Source organism: Panthera leo, chromosome A1, assembly GCF_018350215.1.
Source record: "Panthera leo isolate Ple1 chromosome A1, P.leo_Ple1_pat1.1, whole genome shotgun sequence".
Taxonomy (NCBI): Eukaryota; Metazoa; Chordata; class Mammalia; order Carnivora; family Felidae; genus Panthera; species Panthera leo.
This window is the reverse complement of record NC_056679.1, coordinates 213,290,126-213,311,252: the sequence shown is the minus strand read 5'-3', so window position 1 is coordinate 213,311,252 and position 21,127 is coordinate 213,290,126. Positions and strand designations below refer to the sequence as shown.

Genomic DNA, 21,127 nt, shown 5'->3' with positions numbered 1-21,127 from the left:
CAATGATATATAATGTCAATATAACAATATATATTAATATATATAATATATAACAATGATATATAATGTCAATATAATGTTAACAATAATATATTATTGACATAATATAATTCATAATATACTATAATAATTATAGAGTTAATTAGAAAATTGACACATTAATTTGTAACATTAATTATAGGTTCACTGTGAAATCTATGAGGGCAGAAGTCAACTACCTTATTCTATTCTTTGTCAGCACTGAGCCAGCATGCCTGCTCTGCATATTTTGAGCCTTATTCTCTGCATATCATCTCCTTAATTTTCAGAGAAAATCTTCCTTGGCACGACTGAGTCTCTTGTGTCTACTAGTAAATGCCTCATGGGAAGCCCCTTTTGGGGGCTGGGGGAGTAGTTGTGTGTTTTTTTAGTCTTCACCTCCACATTCATTCATGGAAGCTGGGGAGTGATTTATGGTTGGATTCGGTGTTATCAGAGAGGTGTCTTTGTCTTGTCTTGAAATCCAAGGCAGGGCGTTTTAAATACAACTTCATTAATTGGCCCTGTTGAGATTTAAGAAAAGAATGAAATCTGAAAACCCACTTTTCTTACTTGTTCTTTCTCTAAGTTGCTTTTTGTCTTGTTTTCCTTGTATTCCTCACCTCTGCCCTAGAGAGAAAGAATTGGGACATCTAAACTTTAAAAACCAGACTTTAAAAAAATGTTTATATTTATTTTGGGAGAGAGTGCATGTACACGGTGGGGGTGGGGAAGCAGGGCAGGAAGTGCAGAGAGAAAGGGAGAGAGAGAGAATCCCTAAGCAGCCTCCGTGCTGACGGGCTCCATCCCATGACCACAAGATCAGGACCTGAGCCAATACCAAGAGTCAGACACTTCACCCACTGAGCCACCAGGAGCTCCCGGACATTTTCCTTAGACCGGAACTGTAGACTCTGATGTGGAACTTAAGCCACTTGAAAGAGTCTGTGAGAGGCCCCTTTGGACTTTGCCTCATATTTACATTTATGTCTTGAAGATATTTCTAGTGAAATTGGGCCTTATAAGCTTTGTGCCTGATAATGTAAAGATTTCTCCTTTTCAGTTCTTGAAGAAACAGCAGTATTGAAATTTGCCACCCATCTGCTTTGTCCAACAAAGCTTTTCACTCTCTTAAGTCATCTAAGAGATCATGTCCTCTTGCCCGAAGCCAAAGTACCAGGAAGGGCCCTTCTGAGAACAGGTGATGCCGATATGTCCATCCTTTGAGAAGTTGAACAGGGAAAGTAAACACCTCTCATCTTGATGTTCTCAGTACACCATAAAAGCAAATTTTAAAAGACTGCAGTTAAGTCTCTTTAGAAGGAAATCTCTGAAGAGAACTCAGGATGCAAGGTGTTAACAGCAAAAAAAAAACCCCTCCTAGTTATTGAGAGTTGCTGTATTTTCTGAAATACGGTGTCCTGGGTCTTTCCCAGAGCCCACGTGGAGCATATGGGTGCCCTGACCCCTGATCACTGCTGTCCTCATAAAGGTCCAATCTCTGTGAAAAGTGGGTGTGGTTTGGTCCCCAGTTTGGGAAGCCAGAACAAGCTAAGATACCCCTTTATCTGTGAGAAATACTTGAGTCTAAATGGACCAGTGCCACAGTGGAAAACTCTCATATTTTCTTCCCCCAGAGATTCAAGAAGGTCCTCTGGTCAATGCTTTTGTTTCCCTCACTTCCAGACTCTTTCAGATCACACTTCCTGGTGTGCAATTCAAGAAATAACTTTTTGGGGTATTTGTTTTTCCAGGCGGCCCATGGCTCTGATTTTGTTTTTGGATGTTTTCTGTTTGCTCGAGGTTGGAGGGTTCCAAGTTTAGCATGTGCTGTCTGCCAGCTATTTCCTGTTGAGAACACTTGGTAACAAAGTGAGCTGCTAATATTCTAAAACATGCTTGTGACTCAAATACCCACACCTGTGTGCACCTCTCACAAAAGTAGAGATGCTGGCTGTTCATGCTGGGAGTGTTTTCCCCTAGAGTTGAAATCATGTATCTACAGAGACCCTCTCTAGACATTTAAAAAATATCATAATGTTTGACTGTCTAATGGCATTGTAATATGTTGAAACGTTTAATATTAAAACAACTGGGCTTTTGAAATCCCTGCCTCAGAAAAGTAAAAGATGCCCTTTTAAAGGAGGCAACTGAACCAAAAGGGAGAGTTGTTGTCCAGTTATCTGTGACAAATGGCAGAAAGGTAGGTCAGAGAGAGAGGATGCTGAGAGAGGGGCAGCGTTTCTGCTCGTGCACACATGCATCTGATTTAATCGTGGCAGTTGCCCGTGTCAGCGGCCCACATATTTTGCAGAGTTTCAGGCATCAGCCCATCTCACAGCGTGGTTGGTTGGGATAAGCAACCTCCCAGGCTCCACCCTGAGTCCTGGGTCAGTTCCAGGACCTCTGGGACCATCCTCGGGGTTCAGGTCAGGCCAGAGAGCTTGCAATTTCTCCGGGAGTTGGAGGCTGACCCCAGCCAGATGGACATGGAAGCAAAACAAGAGGCCACCCTTGGTCTGTGTTTTGAAAGACATGTGCCTTTCTCTCTCTGGCAGAGAATATGGCCTGCAATTGGCCACAGTCCATGCTGATTGCCTATATGAGCCTGATCCCCCACAGCACACACACACCCCTTCTTCTCCGTGGAACCACATAGTCCACGAGACCCCCAGAACGCCTGTCTGTGAGGGTCACCTGGGTGGCTCAGTTGGTTAAGTCTGACTCTTGATTTCGGTTCATGTCATGATCTCACGGTTCGTGAGATCGAGCCCCAAGGCAGGCTCTGCGCTGACAGCACGGAGCCTGCATGGGATTCTCTCTCTCCTTTTTTCTCTGCCCCTCCCCACTTCGTGTGCTCTCTCTCTCTCAAATACACTTTTAAAAAAAATGCCTCTGTGAGGGCTCTGTGTCTAACACATGTTTGCTCTACCTTTTCAGATCTTTGGTTTTAGAATAATTTCTGACTCTGCCTATCCTTGTGAATTTGGTTTTTCCAGAACCCATTCCCCTTGCCCCCACCTGGACTTGACTGTGGTTCTCTCTGCTTCATTCAGACCACAGAATCTGACCACTCCCTTCTGTGAGTTTGCTTTTCATCCAGGACAATGTCAGCAGACCAGTCTAACAGGCTGACCTATGATCACCTAGCAAATTTCTGAAAGGGAAAGGGGCTAGCACTGGTATTTATTATGTACCACATGGGAAACCAGCCCACGTAGTCCATTATTCTATTCAATCCTCCCAATGACCATAGGTCTACAACACTCAGGGGTCAGTCTCTGAGGTTTAATGTCCTGCCCAAGGGCCCAAAGTGGCAGTGCTGACACCTGAACCAAGCATAATCTTGCTCCAAATACTTGATACTAAGATGAAGTTTGGTGAAGTTGTTTAGGTATTGAGTAAAGAGAGTCTAATCCAAAGGAGCACCTTTGCAAAAGGAGCCTCTTGCCCTTTGGTTTTTTCCTGCCATCAGCAAACAGGTTTAAATGCTGATCATCCAACTTGACTTCTCAAGAATGCTCTGCTGGCTGCTTCTGTACCCAGATTAGCTGAGTCCTACGCATCCCTCACAACCTTTTTTGGCTACTGTTATTTCCTATCACCTCCTTTTTGGGACATACTTTGTTATTTTCTTTATATTGCCCTCACTCACGTTCTCCAGGAAGCAGATGCTGAGTTAGAGCTAAGAGTGCAAAATGTCCTGGGAAAGAAAACGGGAGGAAGCGGTGCTGGGCAGGGGAGTCACACACCGTGCTGCCCACCTGACAAAGTCGGTCAGCCCAACAGGGGGCTCTGAGAACAAGTGTGCCTGGGGGAACTCTGCACTGGGTAGCAATGGCCAGGCCCCATCTCCCAGTTGTCAGGAAGCAAGAAGATCCTGTCTCCTCAAGGTCCTTCTAGCCAGACTAAGCATCATATTGACATGAGGCAGATTAACAGGAGAAAATCAAATTTAATAGCATACATACAAGGAATCCACACAGACATAGAAATATCAAAGACAGGCAAAAAGAGGTCTATGTGTCATTCTGAACTAAGAGGAAGGAGATAGGGGTCTTGGACTTCAAAAAGAGGGAATGCAATTCACAGGAAGATGAAAAAGAATGAATGTTTGGTAAACAGATGTTTGCTGGGCCACTCAAACAATGAGTTTGAACAAACTGGCCTTGCTAGGTTCCTCCCTGACCATCATATCTAGTTCACAGTACAATGCAGTTATCTATGCTGATAGCTCTCTTCCTGGAGCAGTTCCTCTATCTAAATTCTTAACAGGCCTTTGTAAAACATTGGAGTTGCCAAAACTGCTGAGTTTGATTGTTTTTTAACTCAAAATAATCTTCACACCAAAGTGGCCCATCTTGGGACAACCTGCCCTTGGCCCCTATACCATCTTGCTTGCCATTGGCCAGAAATTGCCCCAGGAGAGCATGACCTTGACTTGAAAGCTGAGGGGGACCCTGATGAAGCTCACAGCTGGAGGTCCTGACCTAACTCACACTCCTCACCAGCTGGACAGCAAGTGCTTACTTGAGGGAACATCTGAGTGGTACTTCAGCCCAGAGATTTACCTGCCTCATGCCCATTCTGACCCATGTGGGCCCATCACCACTTGACAGCACGTTATCTTGGACAAGAATGCACAGGAACAATGAATATGGTATTGAGGTGCCTCTTTCGGCCAGAAAGTGTACACAGACTACCTGCAGTCAGAAGGGGCAGTTCATCGTAGAAGGAGAGGTGTGCAGTGCGTAATACTGGTCTGGGGTGGGGGCACTGTGGAGAGAGAGGGGGTGACTGAGCTCCAGAGTGTGCCTGAGGGAGAAGCCATCGCCGGAGGGCATATCTTGTGTTGGCCGTCTTGTGTGGCCTTGGCTGGGTTGGGGGCCAGGTTGGTTCCTTAATCCTCTGATTCTGGCTAATCTGAGCAAGTATTGCATCCGCTTTTCCGGGATTCCCCGGGGACTGTCTCAGCTCATACCTGAGAGATGGAATGAGAGCTGGCGGCTTCCACCCACACCCCAAGAAACCACCTCACCCCTCCCAAATACTAACCTGCCTTCTGGACCTGCCTAAAAGTACCTCTTGTTTTCCCTAGGGCCCTTTTCTTATGGGTGTGGGACATATTCTGGGTTGTTAACATATCACTAAAATGGAATCCCTTGTGATATTAAAGTGGGGAGAGGTTTCTTTTGGCTATTGGAAGTTGTAGGCCTTCTCCTTCATCCAAACTTATCATAATGACCACCAGTAGGATGGGGCTTGGCTACAGTGAATCCCAAGGTCCCTGGCTGGGTTTGTTTGTGATCAGGTGGGAATTTGAATCCCAGCTCGCTCTGAGACCTGGAGCCAGTTATTCTCCAGTTTTCCCCTCTCTGAAACATGACCTGTAACATCAACCTTAGGGTTGCGTTAGGCTGACATGAGGTAGAGTGCATGTGCAGTTAACTCTGTACACAGTATGGAGTTACAGCATAATATGGGTATTCGCGCCCCCCTTGTCTATTATAACTCCAGTGTGCTTTTGGAGCTTCTCTTATCAACACACCATTAAAAGTAAGTTTTACAGTTTCGAATCAGCATTGATGCTTGTGCATCCGATAATTTCAGCTTTCTTTAACACTTGCAGTTTTGTTTAAAATCTCAGTAGACAACTGCAAACATACAAATGCCTCTGTATGTTCCTTGTCTGAACTAAGAACCAGGGGTCACGAAGATACTCAACGATGCCACAGTTCCAGTTGGTCAATATGAAGAGTGCGCTGATGAGAAGCCAAGATTTTTCAGTGTTCTGTTAATATCTGTAAGGACTTGGCTGATGTGTTTCTCTAGGCCAGAGTTCTGTTGATCTGTCTTGCTTGTAACTGAGGTTCTCCAAACCAAGAAGGGTTCTAGAGGATCATGCAGATGGATGAACAAGAGGGAAAACAGCCACCAAATCCAACTTCTTAGAAGCACTCTTTGCTAGAGAAGGTTGCCAAACTTAGAAAGCCAGTTTACAGGAAACTTTGTAGATGAGGAGCTCTGTCCAGCCCAGCCCTGCCAGCCACAGAACCTTGGAAAAGAAAGAAAAAGAAGAAAAGAAAATCATACTTAAAAAAAATTTCTCATTACGCTGTATAGAAGAGATTCAAGAGAAGAACAGTGTGTGACATTAGTGGGAACACACTGATAGAAGTACTCATTTTGCAATTTCTTAAGTATCTTTTCTGTGCTGACTTCAAAACAGTGAAAGAAATTCGGAAAAGAAGCCCACTATCTTGATGGAAGCTGTTTTGACATAAGTGAAACCAGGCTTGGAGTGAGGTGAGGGCAGACTCTGGCCAAGCCAATGGAACAGACCCTGGAAGGATTGAGGCAAGCTGGGGAAATTGTTTCAAGATGCAGCTGGAGCCACTTGAAAGGGGAGAGAACTGGAGGGTACAGACATTTCATCAGTGTTTGCATTAGTGTGTGAGTAGCTTGATGTGCGTTCTGAGATGCTTAGGCCTACAGAAGCCTCCCTTCTCTTAGCATCACCTCTGGGGAGGGGGAGGAGGGTGACTGTCTTTTGAATAGTGCAGTGTGAGAGTTTGAGGATTACTAGCTGGTGGTGAACTCTCAGATTTGGTTGGCTTTAGGGAAGAGGGAGAGAAAAGGAGAATGTGTGTTGCTAATTCTCATAGCTTCCAGTGGCTTTCACCACAGGAACATGGAAGCTGTGGCAGGGGCAATATGGAACTCAGTCTCTGTGTCATCTTTAACACATTTCTCAGCACTTGGTAACCCCGAGGCTGGAAAACAGATTGAGCATAATCTCTGGGACATGGTTTGGCTTCAGTAAGCCTTGAGCACTGATCTTGCCCTCTTTCAAGGAAAGTCCAAGGGCAGTACCACATGTAGGGAAGCATAGGAATTGCCATAGGAAATGCACCTGGAAAGGCTAGAAAGTTGGATCTCAGGCAAGACTCAAGACAGGCAGAGGGCTTTCCTGAATTTCATGTGTCTCAGACTGGGCCCATCTTCAGCTCTAGGGACACATCCTAGCAAAGACCTCTGGTGATATGAAGCATCATCTTTTGCTGGCCAGGGAACAAGGCATAGGGGAGATATGGAAGGTTCATTAGCACCAATCGAGGCAAAAGAAGTACAGAGAAGACTCTGAGTCTCATAATAATCTGTTGCTGGTAATTTGTCCTGGACAAAAATAGCATGGAGAAAATTAAAAACGAAATGTTGTTGATGTGAATGCATAGTAACATGAATATGTTAGTATATAAATTATATACTATGACATTAGCATAGTATTTGGATCATTTGCCTAGTCAATGTTAATGAGGAAAGATTTCCTTTTGCAGCAGAATTGGTTTATGATAATAGTGGGACAGTAGGAAAAAATCTAGGGGACCAAATGGGAAGGACTGCGTAGTCCACCTAAGTGCAGTCATGTGAGAATTTTTAAATGTGGGACAGGCTACCAGGGGTTTCCATAGCCCAAACTGGAAGGACTGGTGGGTATGACAGGAGGACATGTGAGACCAATAGGTGAGGTGCTAGCAAGTCTGTCTGAGGGCTGTCTCAGGATAATTGGGTATGATCTGAAGGAAAGCGAAAAAGACATCAAAAGAGCACGTTTGCACAAATCAAGACTTTATAAGAGGTAGATGGCAGAATCCAGAAGGAGGTAAAGTTGGGTGACTAAGAACCTACTAAGAAGGAGTTGTTTTTAAGATGCAAGACACAAGAGACTACGTATTAGATGATTCCATTTACATGAAATGGTTGGAAGAGGCAGCCCTGTAGAAACAAAGTGGTGGCTGGGATGGGGAACGGGCATTAACTGTAACAGCATGAGGGGTCTTAATGGGGTGATGAAAATGTTCTAAAATGGACTTATGGTGTTTGCACAACTTGATAAATTTCCTTAAAATACTGAATTGTACATTTGAAACAGATAAATTATATGCTGTGCAAAATATATCTCAATAAGGTCATTTTTTAATGATTTTTTTTAAATAGAAGGGATCTTCTCATTGACCCTTCATTTTCATTATGGTGCTTTTTATGCGACAGCCACCATGCTAATGTAGGAGGGTATAAAGATGAAGATCTTCACAAACAGAGGGCATAAATAAGCAGTTTTCAAAGAAAGCAAATGATTAATAAGAATTTTGACCTCACTAGTCATCACTGGCTTGCAAATTATGACATGAGGTAGCTTTTGACTATCAGGCTGACAAAGATTAAAAAGTGACAATATTCAGAAACAAACAGTTCTCTAAGACACTACAGCTGGGATTATAAATTGTTACCCCCTTTTAAGAGGAAAGATTAGAATTACATATGAAACCCTTGAATATGCTCTTGATGAGCAAGAACTTTGGACCCAGAAAATCAACCCAAAGGAATTTATCTTTAGGGGTCTTAAAATGCCATGAATATTCTTGCACCTCCCAAGTTTCTGTCTCCAGACTAGTCCTCTGCTCCAAAATCCAGACTTAGAGAGCTAGCTGCCCACATAATCATATCAAGCTCAACGAGTCCAGAACTGAACTCCAGAATAGATGTGTGCATTCAGAATAGGTCAGAGAGCCCCAAACCCAAAGGCTGCTTGTTCTACCAGCTCAGGTGATGACAATTCCACCTTTCTAGTTATGAAAGCCAAACACTTCATCTCTCACTTTCTCTCATACCCTATATCACATCCAAAAGCACAGGCTATTGACTCTTCCTTTAGAATCCATCATGATTCTGGCCATTTCTTACTATCTCCGTGGCTACTCTCTGCTGAGCCAGCTTATCTTTTGCTGGAATTTCTGAAGATGATCTTCCATCTGGTCTTCGTCCTTCTACCGTTGCCCCCACCACAGTCCATTCTCAACACAGAAACAAAGGGGATCATTTTAAAACATAGTACATATCACCTTACTCCTCTGCTCAAAACTAAAGAGCCCCCCATTTTGCATAGAAGTCTTTACAACTGCTTATACAGCCCTCCAAAAACCAGTCTCTGTTACCTCATCTCCTATTATTCTCCTCTCTTGCCCCTTTTCTCAAGCCTATTCCTCAGACACACCAGGAACGCTTCCAATTCATCACTCTTGCACTGGCTCTTCCCTCTGTCTGGAACACTTTGCTCCCAGGCAGCAGCATGGCCAACCCTTTCATCTTCTTCAAGTCTTTGCTCAGTGTGTTCTTCCCAGTGGGGCCACCTCAGGCACAGCATTTAAAGTTTCAACCTGGCTCTTCCAACTCCTGGCATGTTTGATCTTCTGTATCCTGTTCAGTGTTTTCTGTTTTCCATAGCACATCTCACCTTCTAACATATGATATAGTTGGATGCTTATTTTAACAGGTCCATTGTTTGTTGCCTATCTCTCCCTTCTAGATAGTAAGCTCCACAAAGACAGGAATCATTTTGTTCACTGCTGTACCCCCAAATGCCTAACAGTGCTTGGCATATAACTATTTGTTGAATGAATGAATGAATGAATGAATGAATGAATGAATGAATTTGTAATGAGCAAATAGTCATTTTATAAACAAAAAACAAGCATTATGTCATAAGGAAAAAAGTGATATGAGTTCCCATGTATATTGTCTGAGCTCATCACTCCATTCATGAGGTGTGATTGACTCATTCATGTACAGCAAAGTCTGACTCTCCCAGCATTCTTTCTGCCCCCATGGAGAATGTGACCAACATCATCAGGATGACCTAGCAAAGCAATGTGGCTGGAGTTTTGATTTGATTCTGTATAGGTTGCAGGTTGATCTCATAAAGTTATAAGAAACCCTGATTAACTCACAGTAATTTAATAAAGAAATGCAATCAGTTGCAAATAGAAGCCTGGAAGTTCTCTTTTAAGGGCCAGTATCTCTGTAGTATGTTTTATTAGGTCAGTTCTCACCATTGATCAGGCATCTCCTACTTAATTTAGCTTCTAAGTTTCTCTTTTCGAAAGGTATATGGTGGCTTAAAAAAAACCACTTTTATTGATTTAGGCAGAAATGAGGTGCGTGAAAACCTTTGAGAAAAACTGGAACTTCATGTCAACCTGCTGCTCTATGTTAGAAAGGACCACAACTCTGCTTCCTTTCTGTTAAGCTGTACTGCAGTTGAAAATGTGTAGTGCATCCTAACATGGAGGCTACATAAATCATTTTTGTTAGTTTGAGATGTGAGTTTTTAAGATAAATATGAAAATCAATGATTTCTTGTTACGGGGAAGTCAAAACAATTTTTCCATTAATCATATGATTTGGCTGCTTTTTATCCAGTGTTTTTCTGCAGTGTCTCTACTACCCCCACCCCTTTGCATCCAGAAGCTATCTTGGCAGGAAACAGAAAAAGAATCAGCTGTGCTTCTATACAGAAATGGATATTGCAGCCAATGGTTGCAGGAAATGGAATTCAAGTAGGGACAGGGCAGAAGTGAGTACACTTAACACGGATGAACACAAATGTAGCTTCTGCCTTTGAGGCTGACACGCTGAATTCAATCAGTGTTTATAGAATCAGACAGTAGAACACCCACCTTCTTTCTTACACCCCTTAGTATAATTTCTCCTCTGTTTGATATGCCTTAAAAGATTCAGTATTGGTTTGTATAAGATGCATGTTTATTTTTATTTCTTAGTCACTGGTATTAAGAGAAATATATTATTAAGCTCCTTTTCTAAGTTCAATGCTGGGCAGCAGAACCAATTATAAACTGAGTTACTCTGTATATTATCCTGCTGTATGCCAAGAACTACAATTTTACTCTACTAGTAAGCTAACCAATTTGGCCTGCCTGGTTTCATGAATGCCGGTGGAAAGCATGAGACACTTGGATCAAAGATGGAAGACAGTTTATTATTCATAGAAATAGCAGTCGCCAGAGTATCAGCATATTTGCCCCAATTCCCCTGAGGGCAATATGGATCTCTGTCCTGCTGTATAGATGGATATGACTGAAATTTTGCTGCTAAGCTGTGTGGTGGTAGCAAGTTTTGGTAGCTGATAATTTGAATTGGATTTGAATGGTAATATTGTATTCTAGGTCAGAAAAAATTCTTAAATAAATATTTAACCTGATTTTGCAATATCAACTTGTTTCCCAATCCAAGTTGTATGATAAAAAATAATACAGATTTTATGATAAGAGAACATATTCATGTATTCATATTCTCTATTCTTGACTCCAGATGAAGGAGAAGAGGAAAGAGTGGGTGACCCCCAGCTGTTGATGCTGGATGAGGACGAGAGATTCAGCTAAGCTGGACTTTATCAGTCACCTCCCTCACGCAGCAGTTGGAATACGGTGCTCTATTCATTTATACTCTAAGCCTAGACTCTGGTCTATTTTCAAAGTCTTATTGGTGCCTGAGCCCCATCTTTCTCCATCTAATCAGGGCTAATTTTCTCTCTCACGGTCCCAGCAAAGAAGTAGATGGATTTATTTTCAGAAATGGCCATATGAGCACACAAGGATATCAGTCACTCTTTTCAGCACAAAATTCACCCCCAAATTCTATTTTACAGAGTCTCCAGAGAAAGTCTGGCTCATTCTAGGAAGGGTTGTAGAATCTGGGAGGAGTAAGCCCAACATTCAAGGTAGCTGGGAGGCAACAGCTGAGAGAGACTGCCCGTGGGGAATCTTGTTACTCAATGACTCCAGGAGATGTTTGTCATCTTCCCACCCCCTCTCATGGAGCTGTTTGAACTTGCCTCCCTCTGTTTCCCAGCCGAGATTTCGCTGGGAAATTAATCTGTATATATTTAACACTTCCTCTCAACCCGTTCTTCTCTGGGAACCTACAGATTTACAACCTCAGACAGCCCTCTGGATTAATTAGGCTTAGCAGGTTTTCAAAGGACCACAAACAGCTTCTTAACCTCCCATTACTTCTTAGGCAAGAGGCAATCATGAGCAAGAACAGTCGATCTCCATTCATCTTGTGTGTTACACAGGGCGGCTATTAGCAGTTAGTCCCATTGTGTAAAACTCCTGCCTGGACGTAGGAACTCCTCTATAAACATCTTGTTCCTCTACTGTCTATCCTGGGGGCCTGACTCACTCAGATGAAGTGAGAATGTCTGCTTTGCCAAAAAGTCTGAGTTCTGGAATTCCTTTATGTTGTCTGAGTTATACAGTGTTTTCAAGGCATTGGGGTGCAGGCCACCCAGGGGTGGTGAGCCAACTGACTCTGAATCACACATGTGTATACACCAATGGATCTGCCTGGCAGCTCCCTTCTGTGGGTTCACACTATGTACCAGCCATCGGTAACTGATGGCCAAATGCCCAAGATGATTTTCAAAGGCACCTGGAGATACTGCTCCTTCTGAGGACTTTGGCAGAACAGTCTAGGATATCAGAATTGCATAGCTGCCTCATGCCTTCTTTTGATAGAATTAGGGCATGGATAAATAATGCGTGTCCTTGGCCTTCCAACACCTACTGTCTCTGCCCCTCTCATCTCCTGCCTCCCTGTCCTTGTTCTTTAAACTCCAGGCAGCTTTATCCCTCTAGCTTTTCCTAGCACCCAACCTTACCTGCCAGTCCTTCCTGGGCCTCCCACCCCTGGAGAACCCAGATGCCAGAATTATGATAGAGCATCAAGAAACACAGGAGGTACTCAAAGCTATTTTATTTTTATTTCTATTTTATTTTATTTTATTTTATTTTATTTTATTTTATTTTATTTTATTTTATTTATTATAAAGCACTTTTTGAGAGGAAAGGGAGGTAGAAGGGATTAAGTTACAAAAGGTGTTTGCAAAGGCCAAGTGAAGTGAAGAACCTCAATACATTCCACAGGGAGGATTCTAGGCTAGAATTTAGAACTTCATTTCTGGATATGCTTGTCTTTCCTCATTTATCTTAAGGCCATCCTGGGATGGTCAAAATCAAATTAATTTAATCAATAATTTTATATGTCCGAGGACAGTTTCAAATTTGGGGAAGAAACCAAAAAATTACTGAAGAGGAGACCTATTTTTCTGGACCAGGATTATATTCCGTTTCTTCTTTCTCAAAGACTAACTTTGAAGTTTAAAGATTCTCATGGTGGGTAGGAATCCTTTTGAACTGAAAAGGGATTTGGACATATGGGTTAGCTAGAAAGGCACTGGAAAAGTTTGGTGAGTCATTTCAGTACAGATGGATAGGGAATATGGAGGCATTACATATAAGGTGGATGGAAGAACTCTAAGAAAACTATCCCCAGCCTAACAGTCTTTCTCACCAACTTGCTGTAGCGTCCGTAGTTGATTCATTACACTTTGTCTTCGGGATGACCTTAGAAGATGCAGTGTCCAGGAAGGAATAAAATAACCTGTCATACAGTTCCTTGAAAGTGTCAGAGCCTTATTTATTATTAGGAAGTCAGGAGGGGATGAGGACGTGGTGCCAAACTAAAGATAAACTCTTGCTTTGTAATTTTGTTGAGTATGGACCCTACAGAAGGAATAAACCTCCCAAGATTCTTGGAGCTTCTGTGAGAGTAGAGATTTCCAAGATCCTATACTCTGACTCAGTGAGCCAGCCTTTTTGGTACTGAAAAGAAGGTTTCTGCACAGAACCCATCTAATTGTCCAGAGCTTAATACAAAAGATAGAATCCCAAAAGGAATTGCCTCTCCAGGTGATATCTTTTTCAGGTTGATAGTTAATGTCCAGGAGACCTAGGACACCTTGGACATAAAAGGAATGTTTGGGGGCGCCTGGGTGGCTCAGTCGGTTAAGCGTCTGACTTCGGCTCAGGTCATGATCTCACGGTTCGTGAGTTCAAGCCCCGCGTCAGGCTCTGTGCTGATGGCTCAGAGCCTGGAGCCTGTTTAGGATTCTGTGTCTCCCTCTCTCCCTGACCCTCCCCCGTTCATGCTGTCTCTCTCTGTCTCAAAAATAAATAAACGTTAAAAAAAAAAAAAAAAAAAGGGAATGTTTGTTTTTCCAGGGTTCTGTTTTGTCTTTGGCACTGGATCAATACTTTGGGGATGGCCTGCACCTTTGATCTCTAGAAGCCTTCCCAAGAAACTAGCATTCACAGTTCTGAACATGCGAAAGCAACTTGGAGATGACCTATTTTAACACCCTCGTGTTACAGACAAGGATACTAGAGTAATTGAGACAGCACAGCAGCACAGTGGACATAGCATGGGTTTGAGAAGCAAGAGGGCCTCAGTCCAGCATTTGACATTTAGGTGAACTGGGGCATATTAATATTTCTAAGCCTCAGTTTCTTCTCTTGCAAAGGGTGTTCTTAAGGAGCACATACTCTAAGAAGTAACTCTGGGGCACCTTGGTGGCTCAGTTGGTTGTGTCCAACTTTCAATCTCAGCTCAGGTCTTGATCTCAGGGTTGTGAGTTCAAGCCCTGCATTGGGCTCCACACTAGGCATGGAACCTGCTTTAAAAAAAAAAAAAAAGCAATTCAAAACTTGGCAAGAATTATTATATTTGCTGTTATTTTTTTAAATTGAGACCTAATTCATATAACAGAAAATTCACTATTTTAAAGTATACAATTCAGTGAGTATATTCACTGTGTTGTGCAACCATCACCAGTATCTAATTTGAGAACATTTCCATCGTCCCCAAAAACTCTGTAAGCAGTCCCAATTCTCCCTTCTCCCTACTCCTGGTGACCACTAATCCACTTCCTGTCTCTATGGACTTGCCCATTCTGGACATGTCGTATAAATGGAATGACATGGCCTTTTGTGGTCTGGCATCTTTTACCTAGCATAATGTTTTCAAGCTTAAGTTATGACATATACTTCATTCCTGTTATTGCCAAATAATATTCCATTATAGGGATATACTACATTTTGTCTATCCATTCATACATAGGTTGATGGAAATTTGGTATCATTACCATTGTTTTTACATGGTTGGGCCAAAGCCAGAATGAAGACTTGAGTGTCTGACTTTCCCCGTGGTCCTGTTTTTACTACCTTATGCTGTTTTTCATAACATCTGACATATGTCTTGCATTAATAGTAGTGATTTGCTCAAAGAAACCCTTACAGTCTGGCTAATAACTACCCTGAAGATCTTATATCTTTACAAAAATTTTTCCAGTGTGAAAAAGATACACAATTCAAAGAATGAAATTTAAACATTATAGAGAAATTATACTGAGAACCAAGTTTAATTTTCATTTTCCAGACTCTAGTGGACCTCTCTTTACACCTCTTCATCTCATTATATTTCACAGTACAACCTGAGGTCTATATGGTACCTTTTATCTACCTGGTTTTTATGTGTAAGTTCATTACCATGTTTTATAGCCCAGGATCAAAGAAAGTTTTTATTAGCTTTGGTGGTTGTTTAAGGACCCATCTCTCTTGTTCACTCTACTCCATGGCAAAAATTCAGAATTATTCTGCTCTTCATGGAGACTGGCATTGTCATTGCATTAACCTGACCATTAGGTATGGGTAATATATGCCTTTGTCCCAGAATTTAGTACATTTCAAACGCAACTGGTTATGGACGCAACTCTCGTTATGGACGCGACCCCTTCCTGTAAACTGACTATCCCAGCTCTCAAGTCTGAGCTTCAAGCCTGGAGGAGGAGCAGCTTGGTATACTTGAAAATGTTCTGTTTCTCATTTATTGAGGATGTGGGCAACCCTTTGTAGGCACATGAAGGCCAGAAGCAGTCCAACACATTAAGGATTTGGTGGTTGACATTCTTTGCTTGTGATCAGGTGATGTGTAGAATGTGGCAACATTCCAGTGGTGAAGGCGTTTCCCTGGATCCATCTGGGGTTTGTGCTTCCTTATCTTGGGTGGCATAAGTAGAGGGTCCAGCCCAGCCTAGTTTCCTGACTTTGAGCAAGTGTGTTTTCTTTGCTAAAGCTTTCATGGTCCTGAATACCACTAATTACTTATCTTGTTTGATGTTCTATTTATTGTTATTCCTTAAGATCTGGAGTAGTTATTGTGTGTCAGGCTTCACATGCATTATCTCACTTATATTATTTCCTGCTTCTAAGTGTTTGGCACCCCTCAAGTACATGAAACGCAACTGAGCCCAGCCTCTGCCCTCTCAAGCCAAGCATCCCTGAAGAGGACATCCCTGCCCTTTCACTTTTCCTGGTTGACACAGTTTCCAATAGCCTTCTGTATCCTAGTCACCCCATGTCTGCATGGTTTTCATTGGGGGTCCTCTCAAAGCGACACCCAGACTGAAAATGACACTCCTTGTGTGCCAGGAACAACCCAAACTAGAACCATTATCAAGAAGTGGACTTGATGCTCATTTAATGCAGCACACACTTGTCAATGCTTATTACCAGTTGTGTCTTAATTCCAGCCAACACCTCTCCACCCCCAACTCAGTATCTGTTTTCACTGGAATGCTGTGAGGCAGTGATTCTTGTTGTTGTGCAGTTGATATTTTCATCCTAAGAGCAGAACTTTCCATGTCTCTCAGTTTATCTATTCTTTACCTTGGGAACTTGCAGAGTAATGACATCAAAACTATATGAATGGTGGGGCGTCTGGCTGGCTCAATCATTAGAGCATGCCACTCTTGATATCTGGGTTGTGAGTTCAAGCCCCACATTGGACGTAGAGTTTACTTAAAAAAATTTAAGTTTGCGGGGCGCCTGGGTGGCTCGGTCGGTTAATTGTCCAACTTTGGCTTAAGTCATGATCTCGCGGTTAACGAGTGCAAGCCCGCACTCAGAGCCTGGATCCTGCTTCAGATTCTGTGTCCGCTCTCTCTCTGCCCTTACCCCGCTAGTGTTCTGTCTCTCTCTGTCTCTCAAAAATGAATAAAAATGTTAAAAAAATTTTTTTTAATTTAAATTTGTTTTTTTAACTAGATGAATGGGAGGCTAGCATAATTCTGATGTAAGAAATTGTTGAGGGAATGGAGAATTATTGTTTTTGTAGTCATATGTAAGGATTGGCTCTGTGAATAGAAAACTCCATTTCTAATTACCTACTCTAGGGTTTTTTTCATTAGTAATTTCTAGCTCGTGGGGATTTTGGTTTGCTTGGGGGTTATTTTTAGCATCAACAATTATGTAGATTAAAAGAATGAACTGAGCATTGAGCCTCTTTGGGAAGCTTAGTACCTCTGTTGCTTCACCAGGTTGTTAATCACACGGGTTCCGCGGGTGCTGCTGAATGCGTCTGCCCAATGCGCTGGTCGAGATGGATGGTGTGAGGGTTTCATCCGGCATTTCTGTGTGTGTTGCAGTTACCTGGCTGAGCAGTGCTGGAATGGCGGCTTTATCTACCTGATCATGCTGCGCCGCTTCAAGCACAAAGTTCACTCTCCGTATAATGGCAACGGTACCAACAGCTCTGAACCAGGAGAGACGCCAACCTTGGAGCTGGGTGACCAAACTGTGAAAAAGGGAAAAAGAGCAAGAAAGTTTGGGGTCATTTCCAGGCCTTCTACCCACAAAGCCACTGAAGAACCCAAGAGCAGTACTGGCTGTGAGTTGGACAGTGACCCCATCTCTGAGCCGGACAACGGCCCAGACCCCGAACTTGGCAATGGCCATGCTTTTGAGCTAGAAAATGGCCCGGAATCTCTGAAGGAGCTGGCTGGATCCCATCTAGACAAGTCAGAAGCAGACAGAGGGACAGAGCATAGAATTCCAAAGACAGATGCTCCTCTACCTACAAGCAATGACAAACGTCGCTTCTCAAAATCTGGGAAGACAGACTTCCAATCAAGTGACTGCCTGGCACGGGTAAGCTTTTGTTTGCTTATCGAACCTGAATTTCAAACAAAGTACTGTTGAAATAGCTTTTAAGGCTCAGAAAATCTATCTAAGATGGCCTTGTATTTAGAAGCCAACACATTTAGTAAGATAAATGATCAGAGGACATAACAATAACAACAACAAAAAATCCAAATCATTTCATCCACTTAAATAAAGAGCTAGTTGAGTGATCCTAAGTGGAAAATTCAAGCCCTTCTGTGGTATAATTTGAGTCGTCTGAGGCCCAGATAAAGTACTCGAACTGCATCATTATTTATCACTACTGTCACCAGTGGAATTGCCACTGGTGAGGCCAAGAATTCCTGGTGGCAGTTGATAGCAAAAACATTCAAACATTCAGTCCTCAGTATTACACAGGAAGGATGTTCAACACTTAGGGAAACATCTGCTTTTATTTTTAACACTTCAAAACCAGTGATATTTTTATGGGTTCGTGTTATTACGTTGCTGAATTCCAGTGAAGTTGGGGGAAATTTCACAGATATCTCTGATACTATGATATCCAGCTGTGATGGTCAGGGTTGGTCTTACCTAAAGGCAAAGCAGATGTGGTATACTCTGAGTGGTAACAGGTCCACTTCTAGCTTCAAGTTTTCTCCTCCATTGTAGCCAACATTCTCTCATGAAATTATATTTCTTTAGGGCAAGCACGTTCCTTCCAAGAATCTTCTTGGCAGATATGCCTGTGGGTTCCTAAAGAAGCAGTAACTTGCTATGTTGTTTCTGATTGGTTTCCTCTCTGAGTCCCTGTAGGAGACACCCCTTAAGGATGAAAGAGAAAGTTGGGAAGATAAGAAGCATCAAGTTCAGCTTTGCATACTGCTGAAATGGTACCCTGGGAATGAGTCTAATTTCTAGAAAGGCTATTTCATGCATATTTCTCCAATCATAGCCAATCTGTATAATGGGATTAGAGGAATCAAAATAATCCCTCTCTCAAGGAACCATGTTCCTTCATTTGAGTATCTGGGTGGTCTTCATAAAGCCTTACCCAAAGGAGGCATGATTTGTAGATAGAATTGTAAATAAAGGAGAAGAAAAAAGTAATGTCTCTATCAATGATTTTCTACCAACTTTATGGTTCTCCTCAAAAAAGAATTAAGGTCAATAAAAAGATTATAATGTGGACCCCCCAAATTAAGGACAATAAAAAGATTATAATTTGTTTCTTTCTGATGAGTACTATATTTGGATATGACTTTTTCTCCTAATGATTAGATTATGAATACACAGAAAGCTGAGGATGAGTAAGTTACAGAGTGTTGGTTAGCTTAATCATTTTGAAGGTTTAAGTTAGCAAAAGAGACTAAATCTCACATATATTCCAAAGAATAGGCTTTCATTTGGCCTAGGACACAGTAGAAATAATTTGGAAATGACTTTAAAAGAAAAAAAAAAAAAAAACTTTTAAGAGGCTACTCATTCTCTGCTAACCTTTTTTTTTTGTTTGTTTGTTTATGACAGAGACAGAAACAGAGCAAGAGTTGGGGGGTGGTGTGCAAAGAGAGAGGAAGACATAGAATCTGAAGCAGGCTCCAAGTTCTAAGCTGTCAGCACAGAGCCTGACATGGGGCTCAAACCCACGAACCGCAAGATCTTAACCTGAGCCCAAGTCGGACACTTAACCAACTTGAGCCACCCAGGTGCCCCTCTCTGCTAAACTTAACTAAAAGCAGTAACATAAAAGTGAATTTCTGGATTAGACTATTTGAAGACTACACATATCAGACTTCCTTTGCCTGGTTTTTGCACTCAAGATCAAATGTCAAAGAAGATATAAATGAAATGGTGATTTAAAAAAAAAACAAAAACAAAATCTATTGCCTTTAGGACATTTTTTTTAAAGCCACATGCCTATAGAAAGGAGAGATCTGCCATCTGGACTTTGCATTCTTCACAACTGCCCATAATCTATAGATTGAATGTTGACCCTGGGTTATACTTTACATCTTAGAAAGTTGGAATGGGCCATACACCCTTTTAGGCATGAATATCTTTTAGGACTCTTTTCAAACCAAGAAGCATCATCATTCAATGCATTTACCCAGGATTGATAGAGTTGGCAAGAAGTAGATCTTCACTGCTTCCCCAACATCCAGATTGGAACCAGTAGACCATCACAGAAGGTGGTGTAGGTTCTTGGGCTGAGCGGATTTTTATTTTTACTCCAGGATGAGCCCAAAATCATGCTAAAATGGAATTTCCAGAAAAAACAAAAATTAGGCATTTACCTCTTAAACCCTTGGGGCAAAAAATTCTATTCCATTTGAATAATGGGAGATTAAACATGTCAGCATTGTTCTGTTTCTGCTTTATTAATGATTTAATATAAATCTACAAAGAATAAATTACAGAATAGGTTTATAATCATTCAGACCATTTTTATTTGTGAGATGCTTCTTTTCACAGACTGTTATTTGTTACATAAAAATAAATCTTCTGTCTTTATTTTTATACCCTCTTTTCCTTTAACAGAGCTGTAGGAAACATTTTATCTAGTAAATATCTTCTTTTAAAAAAACATATGTTTCTATAAAATATTAACACATAATAAGACATATGCAACCAGATTAATTTTTTAAATTATAAAAGTTGGGCCCATTGTCTAAAACGTTAGAATCTCCTAGGACATAGATAAGCAGTTTTAGAAATGAGTTCAGAGTTCCTTACTCCCTGTCTAGTGAAGATCATTATTCATCCAAGGGAACAGTTCTTGCAAGCCTGTTTACTACAAATGTGTATTTTTGTAATGCAGCATGGTAAAAATAAGTACAACTTAGTCACATAATAGGGAGAAAAAGAACCCTACCATTTGCCAGTCAGGCAAGTTTCTTCATAGTTGGCATGTGTGTCTGTGGGTCCATTTGTGGTCTCACCCTAACACTTGTAATTCACCCTATAGAGTATCCGAACTCTTCCCTAGACCTTCAGCAGAGACCTCAGGAAGGCTGAGTGGTTCAGTGCAAGTGGTCTGCAGAGACCTCAGGAAGGCTGCCCCAGGTCTGAATCTGCAGGAAAAGGTAACTGAGGAGAATCACATCCAGGACATCTCCTGGGTAGTTTTATGTTTGCATCAAGCAGAGACAGCATGAGGATGATCCTATTCTAGTAAGCAATGGGTGAACGTCTATCCTTCTATGTGGTAATGTCTCCTAAGTCCGTGTCTGCTCCTTTACCTCTCTCCTGAGCGCCCCCGCCCCAAGCTTTCTGCCACCTACCTGCAGTAGGTCTCCCATCTTAGATATTTCACATCGATGCATCATTTTCCCACCCAGCTGGCTCCAATGTTCCAGGTCCCATCACTCTCAAAGTCGCCCAAGCCAGAAACCTGAGTTTCAGCTAGCAGTTACTCACCTGGTTTGTCTATAACTTTCCGTGGTTTTGTACTGACA

General features: G+C 42.0%; 1 protein-coding gene across 2 annotated transcripts in view; it reads left to right on the top strand.

The window, feature by feature from the left end:
* Positions 1 to 21,127, top strand: part of PDZD2 (PDZ domain containing 2) — a 139,316-nt gene that overhangs the window by 20,930 nt on the left and 97,259 nt on the right. For both annotated transcript variants that reach the window (XM_042952595.1, XM_042952588.1), the window contains exon 2: positions 17,201 to 17,702. In XM_042952595.1, coding sequence (XP_042808529.1) covers positions 17,247 to 17,702 — 456 coding nt within the window. In that variant the 5' untranslated portion in view covers positions 17,201 to 17,246. The remainder of the gene's footprint in view (positions 1 to 17,200; positions 17,703 to 21,127) is intronic.